This window comes from Nestor notabilis, unplaced genomic scaffold, assembly GCF_000696875.1.
Source record: "Nestor notabilis isolate BGI_N333 unplaced genomic scaffold, ASM69687v1 Scaffold34555, whole genome shotgun sequence".
Taxonomy (NCBI): Eukaryota; Metazoa; Chordata; class Aves; order Psittaciformes; family Psittacidae; genus Nestor; species Nestor notabilis.
Genome location: NW_009931181.1, coordinates 3,729 through 12,916, shown reverse-complemented (window position 1 = coordinate 12,916; position 9,188 = coordinate 3,729). Strand labels below are relative to the sequence as shown.

Here is a 9,188-nt window from a genome sequence, read left to right as displayed (position 1 = left end):
TGTAAAGTTCTAGGGTCACATCTAGTTTATGTATTGCTTTTATAGTACAGAATGGGACTTTTTTCTGCAACAAACCGAAGAAACCTTGCAGCGCATCAAGTGTTTTGTGCAATCTCAATCATTGTCTCTGCTATTACGCGGAGTCTTTTGTGTATCACCTTCACAGTGGATTGTGATATCTTTAACAAAAGTGGAAGGCTCCTCCTAAGTGCATGGGGTCTTTGAGGACAAGCATGTGAAAACCGATACAAGTCCTGCATTGGCAATGCTTAGTTTGTAGGTTTGGGTCTTGGGGTTAGATAGTTCCCTTCTTGTATTGTGGTCACTAGAACAAGGAAGGCCTATTCTTGGCATGTGTTTCCGGATATTCTTCTAACTTTTGCTGCTGTTTGAAATTTAGCTGTCATGTCTCTTGTCTGTTCTGACAGAGTGTAGATCTGGATGACCGCCACAAATCTGAGTTTAGAAGAGTTTTTAGTTCTTCCATCATTGAAAATGGTCATCAGTCTTCATCAGGTAGGAACAGGGCATGAAATGAAGTAGCAATACTTGTAAAATAACTTGATCCTGGCAGTCATAGAACAGCTCTCAGATGCTGGAAGCATTAGAATCTGCTATGTTTTCAGCATGGGTATTGTACTGTAGCACTGATACAGCTTAACTTTATTTCCTAATTAGGAGTTTAAAAGTTAAACTTTATTGTTAAGCATGCTCTATGGTGTTTCATGAATTAGAGTTGACTACTGTCACATTATCTTCGGGCATTAGTGATTATAAGGCCTGCTGTTCTGGGTGCTAGTAGTCCTGCATCCCAAAATATTTTGCAAATTACGTGTCTGCTTCCATCATCCTTCAGTGGAGGAAGAACTTGATGTCTCTATTTTAGAGAAAACAGGCACACAGCATTTCATAAAACCATGAAAAGAGCAATAATGATGACTCTTAACCCACAGCAGGAGATTGGGGGTGGGAGTTGCACAGAAGAAGAGGAGGAGTTTAGCAAATGCAGCTGCTAGTGGATTAATGATCTGGAGAAGTTGAGATTCATGTAGGACAGGTATGATTGCTGGAAGGATCACTTACACTAGGGTTGTTTCTACAGCATGCTGTAAATGGTATTAATGTCCCAGAGGGAGAAATAAATGCAATAATTACAATAACTTGTAAAATAAAGTTGTTGCATGCAAATTGTTTCTTTAACTTTGTTACAAATCTGCAAATAAATTTACTTCCTCTCTCCTTTTCTTCTTACTCAGTAGGCCAGGCAAAAGTCTCCCGTGAACTGACCGGTTTTCACACGTCAGAGACGTCCCCTGAAGCCCATGCCCCTGCAGTCACCTTACAGATGCCCCATCTTCCCGTTACTGCAGTAACCAGGATACCAGAGAAGTTTTCAGGAGAGACCATTTGTTCAACAGGAACAACTAATGCATCTGCTGGCCTGCTGGGACAGAGCAAGAGCAAAAATGTGATGGCAGTGAAAACGTCCAACCAGTCAGGTAAGAGAGACAATAATTTGTGTGATGAAGCTGTGACCCATTTCTTTACTTGAAGCAACTGGTGCTATGGGACTTGTCCTGTGACCTAGTGGTAGTTATGAAACTCACTTCTGTGCTACATATCCCATGGTGTGGCACCCTGACTTAGAAAATTGTGGGTCCTAGATTCAGCTTTAGGCTGTAATGTCATATATGCTGAAAATTTTTGCTGCCTGATATAGTTGAGTTCATAGCACAGGCTATCTTCTAGCTCAGTTACTGAATAAGTATCTCTTCAATGCTATTTTAATGAAATTCACAAGAATTTTTAGTGCTTTGAGACCTGAGGCCCCCTGAGAAGTTAGGCAGGTATTTGGCTAATGGGCTCAACATTTGGAGGGAGGAATGACCAGCAGCAGACTGACACATACACAGAAGTCAAAGTGATTTCAGAATCTTACTTATATCTTAATTTAGTTGTTTTTGTTGTGTTTTAAATTAAGCTCATTCATATTGAAGTCATTCATCTCCGAGTTGTATTTCATGTACATTTAGTGATGGTGACACTTGAAGATTGGACTATATGTGTTGGTCAGAAATTACAGAGACACCAGATTGAATTGACAGCAAGAGAGAGGGATTATTTGCAGATGATTCTTTTAACTTGTATTTTATTAAACCTGAGAGTGTAGCAAAGCCTCTCTTCGTCTTTTTTCTGCTGTTTCAGTGAAGGCCTGGAATTCAAGTACGGTGACAACAGTGGGTTCATCTGCTGCTGGAGGTGAGTGTTCTTATCAGCATGTCCTTATGCAACACAAATTGAGGGGGTTTTCATGTTCCGTGTCTGGGGGATTCTGATCTGAGCATATAGTTCTGATTAATAGGTATATGGTAATATTAAAAATGCTAACAAGACTGCATGCAGATTCAGTTTCCCAGGTATCATGGAAGGTTGTTCCACTGTATCAGATTCTCAATCCGTTCAAAGCAAGGGCTATTTATCCTTATTTGCACAGAAGTGTGCATGTTTACTGTTAGGTAATCTCTGCAGTGGAAACAACAGGTGCCAGGAAACTGTGGCAGAACAGACATCTGAGCAGTGAAGATTTCAGCTGACCAAGTGAAAACTGTGCCTGAAATCAAGGTAATGGCAGTTGGAAAGTGGTGAGCCCACCCTATGGATGGTGAAGCAAATTCCTTTGGGCAGAATAGCAATAAGTAGTCTTCTTCATATATGAATGTGCCAAAGGACAAAATGCCTTAAGGATTTTCGATTTCAGTTGAAATAGATGACTTGAGCTCTATCCAAAAGTATTTTGGATTGATGTCACCAAGCTTTTACTGTCTACACCATGTACTGGCATTTCACAGTGGTCTCAACATCAGTTTAGTGAAGATGTAGCTCAGCTAGAATAGGGATCACCTCTAAGATTTGCATAAATTTCTGGCAATTATTTGTGGTCTCAAATTTGTCACATTTGTATGTTGGCATTTACTAGGGCATTTTACATGAGAAATTTAGTTGATCTGGATTCCTTTTGTAAGCAGTGGGGAGAGTTTGCGTTTTCAGAGAGTCTTACTGGTTGGATTGCTTCTAAGATGCAGTCTTTCTTCATGTATAGAAGGAGCCTTCAGTGAATGAGTTGCTGGCTTATGCAACAAGTTTTGGCTTTAGTGTGTTAAAAATGGGCAAGTCACTGTTGCTCTGCATTTACAGAGCATAGCTGGTGTCCAGAGCTGGCTTCTAAGACGCAAAGCACAAAAAGTAGATCCTCTGGAGGTTCTGGTGATCTGAAGCCATCTTTGCAACCCTTGCAGTCTGTTCGACTTTAAAAACGAAAACATTTCCTGGTGAAAATTAGGTAACTTAAATTATGCTCTCAGTCATGGCAGACTTCCTAGGACTACTTATGTCTACCAGAATGACTATTGCAAGATGAGCTGTAGCACAATTTCTTCCTTTTTGCTGGAATGTCATCCATGGCAGCATACCCTTTTATTGAGGTCTGCACAAGAGTCCGAAATCATCAAACCTTCCCAGTGCAGTTTTATCAAAGGCAACTTCTCACAGCCCTTTGTGGCATGTTTATACCATCCTTGCTGCAGTGCAGTGATTTTGCAGGGGGATTAAACCCCTGGGGAAGATCCCTTCCCAGTTTATTGGTTCAAACTAGAAGTTAGAGAGGCCTGCAGCTGTTCACTGTGGTGAGTGTGTGGCTGTCTCTCAGGAAATGGTTTGGAAATGTATGAGGAAAGGAGATAAAACAAGTTTATGCCCTAATGTATCTTGTCTTTCCTGCTTTTATACAGAGAATACTACTTCTGTCACTAAACCTGTCTCAACTGTGAGCTATGGGACGAGTAGTGGAACCAAAACTGGTGAAAGGTATGCATTTTACTTCATTTTTGTTAGGCCATTGTGGTCAGTATAGTCTCAAGGGACAGGTGTTTTGCTGGTGTGGAGAACAGGTGAGTCCCAGATGCTGTATCTTAAGCGTTGAATGTATAATTATACATTAACCTACTTGCCCCATTACATTACATTAACCTAGTTAATACGTTCTATGTGTGTACTGTGTCCATCAACATGTAAATGGGCATATTCCTCTTAACACCATTTCTACTTTCAGGGAATAACCTATCAATGACTACTGGAATAATCACACTACCTGTACTAAAACCATCCTAGTGATTTACTGTATAATAGTAGTTTTTGTTCAACATGGCAGTGCTTGAATCATAACCTGAATTGTCTCAGGTCAAACAGTTCCTCATTTCTAGCCATACCTATAGCTGACACACCGGGTTATCTATTGATTGTACTTGTCATGTGAAATCAGCAACGTGCCCCATATTAGATCCTATATGTCTAGCTTCAGGACCCCTAAAACCCTCGCATGACTGCTCTTTTGTGCCTCTGGTTCCTGCATTAGTGCCATATCTCAGCTGATCCTCACAGCTTTCTTTGCATGACACATCTGGTAGGCTATGTATCAACATCTCACCCATGATTGCAGCATTGGATAGCCTTAGCACTTTTGGTTCCCTTGGTTTTGGGAGGCTTCTTCAGGCTGCCACTCCAGTGCACCAAAGAACAGGTGAGTCCCAGATGCTGTATTTAAGCCCATTAAAGTTTGTGAGCTTTCCTGAGGGCTAAATGGATCAGAGATGGGAAGGGATAAAAATCTTTTGTAGAGTAATTTGAAGCAGCCCTAATTGTGGATTTCAGCACTGTTACAGAGTTAGTCAGTAAAACTTTTGGTGCCAGCAGTGGATTTTTGTTAGGAGGGGCAAGTTGTCAGGCCCTTTGAAAATAATTTTTAAAATACTCAGCTGTGTTGAAATTTGTACGTTGGGCTTATTTTTGGAAACCAACGTATAACTACCATCAAATATCCTTAGTTTGGCTAGCCTAGAGTTTGGTTTGTAGATAAATGCCTTGCTGACGACTGCTACGCATTCTTGATTAACTTCGAGTCGCAGTTGCTTAGTATAGGATTACACGGTATCACAATTACTGCTGGCATATCCAGGCATCCTCAGCATGCGAAATATCCATCATGAAAAATGGGAGGGCAGCTAATTTGAGTCTCTTAAATTGGGCTTGCATCTGCCTTGAAAATTGTGCCAAATTTGTCATTACATTTCTTTTGAGTTAGTTCCAACATCCACACTTTCATATTTGAGTCATGGTACACTGAGCACCCTGGGGAACTTGCTGTCCAATCTGACCTCCCATCTGTACCAGAAATTAATGTGTGACACTGATTCATTGCTCTTTGCCTCAGTTTCCCCATCTCTGTCATGTGGAACACTTCCAAATGTGACCTGTTGCTGCTAAAGTGGTTTACGTCTCAAATAAACACAAATCAGAATATAATCCTATATTTCTCGGTCAAATTACCAGTATGTGGTCAGCAAAGCAGCACTGACCCAAGCTCAGAATTCTGTGTATTCTAACTAAAAAGTTGAAAAGTACTTTCTGAATTTCTCTTCAAGTTCTCTATTTAAAAGGTGATTTACCCTCCAGGAATCCCAAAGTTGGAAGTTAGCGCTGCTCTGTGGCTACTGTGGGGTTGGTTTTTTTTCTTTTTCTTTTTGGTTTCGGGGTTGGTTGGTTTTTTTTTTTTCCCCTTTCTCAGAGGTGTTTAATTGTTCTCAGCATTTGTGACTTGTCCAGCTATGTCTTATTTGTAAAAGTACCTTTGATTTTTACTGAAATTGCTTTTGACTCATTCAGGTCCTCTTGAAACAGCTCTTTTGGGAGGTTTAGCGTAGGCTGACTCCTAGCACTGTTAAATGTTTTGTTTAACAATATACTTTCTATGTTATGTTTCTCCAGTGCCACTGACAGTTACTGTGATGTGAACCCCAGCTCTCACTCCTCTCCTCCCCCTGTACAGCGCCAAGTTGAAAGGAGGCGAGAACTGGTGCGGTCTCAGACGCTCCCGCGGGTTACAGGAACACAGGCCAGGAAAGCGCTTTTCGACAAATCCGAATTCGGTGCTGGAAAGTACGTCAAAGCCTCGTCTCCCACATGGGTTTGCTAGTGGGAAACCAATTTGTTAATTACCAGCAGAGGACAGCTGGGTGGGAGGACTTGGCTCTCTTAATGTAGGATTTTGAGCTAAGGGACAATACGGGGTCATGTGTAGCTTTACTGACTTCACAGACTGAATGCTGGAAATTCACATCTATGGATTCTTCTGGCTTTGAAGATCTTCAGCTGAAGAAGCAAGTGCCTTTCATGAGGAGAGTGCTGTGAAAGATGCCTTCTCTGTTATTATAAGAGACTAGGAATATAGTCATTTTCTGTTGCCATTCATTAAGGACCAAAACCATGGACTATTCTTTATGTACCATATTGGGGGTATGATTTAAATAGAAGAGGCTTGGAATCAGTCCTGGCTTTAGGGAAATGGAAATTAGTTTTTCTTGCAGGACCAACAAATTGAAGTTTCAGCAACATGTTTCTCAAATATCACCTGGACAGGGGCTGACCTGGGCAGGGTTGCGTAGATGGTGCTGACAAGTAGGTTTAAGTTTTTCTAGAATGCAATTTAATCTGGTCTCTGTTAATTTTCCAGAGGAAAAGGTGAATCCAGAGCTAAGCTGAAGAGGTCACAGAGTTTTGCAGTTGCCAGCGCTAGCAGCATTAAACAAATTCTGTTAGACTGGTGTCGCTCAAAAACCATAGGATACAAGGTGAAGACACACTGGCACTTTCAGCTTTTTCTTTTTCAGGAGAGTTTGCCAAAAAAGCGTACTCAAAAAGTGCATGTAAAACTTGCTAAACAATGAGTTAGCCTACACGAGGCCATCAAGTTCTGTATGGGTAACACAAACATCATGGTTTGCATGGGCAGCACTTCCAGACAGTGATTGCATGAGTGAGATTCTGTATGTCTGTCAAAGCAAGGCATTAGTGTTTGTCTGAAAGCCTACATTTTTCTGCTTCTGGATAAAGACTTCAGTATGCACTTGCATTTTTTTTCTTAGTTGCAGGCTTCTGCATTCTCACTGTATGTGGCAAGATCTGAATAACATTTTGCCAGTATGTGGAGTCTCTGGCTCTTCTGCTACACAGCAGACCAAAGTACCCTCTGCTGGTATCGACATGTGAATTTGTAGTAGAGGCTGAATCACATGGTGTTAGTGGGCCTATGAGGTAACATCAGTGTAGCTAAAAGAATTCAGCAGTTGAGATTTTAGCAATTTTACCCTTCAACTGAAATTGCCAACGTAATTTCCATGAGAAAAAAAATTACTTGTGTGTGTAATATGTAAAGTGTGCATTATTATTGCTGAACTCTAAATTATGGTATACATAAGCAGAACTAGTGAAAATTACTGTCAGTTGCTTACCAGAAAAGCTGGGGCTTGAATTTTATATGATGGCAAAGTAGCATGAGACAGGAGCCCAGATACGTTTCTTTTCACTGTGGCAGTGGAAAGTAATAATAAGCATTTGTTCTAAGAATCAGGTTTTGCAATAGGTGTAATGCTTCCTGTATTTCTATCTATCTGTGTGTAAACAGGCACTGAATTGGGCCTTACTGAAAGCAAAGCAAGCAAGCATAATCTTTATCTAGTGCTATTCACAACACAAAATGAACTGTTCTTCAATTATAAATGCTTTACAGGGATAAGCAGTGTCCTTAGTTTTCAGAGATACTCAGCTGGTGCATTGGGCCTGCTCCAGAGCTCACGTTGATGAGATTATTCCCAGTATTTTCATTGGGGTTTGGATCAGGCACCTTGGCTGTGTGTCTGCTTTGCATCTGGGTGTTTCAGGCAAAAGGCTTTCATTTTCTGAGCGTGCTGTTTTTTCTCAGAATGCAAATAATGTAATGGATATACTAAGAAGGAAAGAAAAACATGAAGCCTGTGCTCTGTTGCTTTGGTTAATGGGAGAGGACAGAAAACTTCAGTAAGCAAAAGCAGTTGCTCTTCCCTCTTTGCCCATGTTACATTAACATGCATGACTTTTTCATCATGACAGCACATTGATCTCCAGAACTTCTCCTCAAGCTGGAATGATGGGATGGCATTTTGTGCTCTTGTGCATTCTTTCTTTCCTGAGGCTTTTGATTATAATAAGCTGGACCCAGCTAACCGCAAGCAGAACTTTGAGCTGGCCTTCACCATGGCTGAGTGAGTATCACATTAGATCTCTGTGAAGTGATTCCAGTTCAAGTCTGATGTGGCTGTGCAGCAGTGAAGAGTTTAATCGTTCTTATAGATCCTATATCACTAGCTTACATGTGTCATGCCAAAAAAGATGATAAAGCTCTGCCTAGAGAATGCATAGAACATGAGCCTCTGCAGTCTGGAGTCAGAGGTGGTTTTACCAGGCACAGGATTATTCACTGGAAACAATCCACAGCCACATGGGCCTTCATTGCACATTTCATCTCTTCTCATGTTTCCCCATTCTTTTGGAACTTCATATATAATAACCAGAAGAACTCAAGATTTGCACTTGCAAGACCCTGCTTACTGAGGCTTGAGCAGGTGAATGTGAGATTGGGCTACATGCTATGGATATCAGGGATGTGAATGGCAGGCAGTGGGGGGAAAAAAAACAAACCCTGTAGGGCTTTGGATCAGATTCCAGTATAGAGGAAGAGGGAAAGAACCGGAATATTCCATGGTCACAAAAATAACAATCTTTAACCTGAGCTTTACCATTTCATAGTAAAATGAAATGTTGCTGATAAACCTCAGGATTTCTTAAATGCCTCAGTGCTCAAATCAGAGCAGCAGATGAATCTTGTCATTGGTTACAGGCTTCAAGATTTAACTCTTGATTTACTGTATCTGTTTTATCATTACCACAGGAAAATGGCTCACTGCGATCGTCTGATAGAAGTGGATGACATGATGGTGATGGGTCACAAGCCAGATCCCATGTGTGTCTTCACGTATGTTCAGTCTCTATACAATCATCTACGACGCTTTGAATAAACCCAGTGACACCTCTCTGGCTTGAAGGGTCAAGTACACTGCTAATGGGAAGAGTGGCATTTTGCAAATGGAAGACTCTTATTTCTTGCTTTTTACTGTCCCTTTGCTTACATTCAGCTGTGTGGCTGACCGAAGTGTTGCTGAGCAATGCCCCAAAGTCTTGAATCACATCAGCATGTCAGTAATACAGAAGTACATTTTAAAAAGTCAAAAAATATAGGGAAAGGTAACTTTGGTGCTAGT

At 41.0% G+C, this 9,188-nt stretch overlaps 1 protein-coding gene across 1 annotated transcript; it reads left to right on the top strand.

The window, feature by feature from the left end:
- Positions 1–428: 428 nt before the first annotated feature.
- SMTNL2 (smoothelin-like 2) lies at positions 429–8,945 on the top strand (the record flags this gene model as incomplete). Its single annotated transcript, XM_010015766.1, has 7 exons — positions 429–516; positions 1,257–1,499; positions 3,789–3,864; positions 5,821–5,991; positions 6,566–6,683; positions 7,981–8,132; positions 8,819–8,945. Coding segments are annotated over 7 exons (975 nt in total), but the record flags the coding sequence as incomplete, so codon positions are not given.
- Positions 8,946–9,188: the final 243 nt, after the last annotated feature.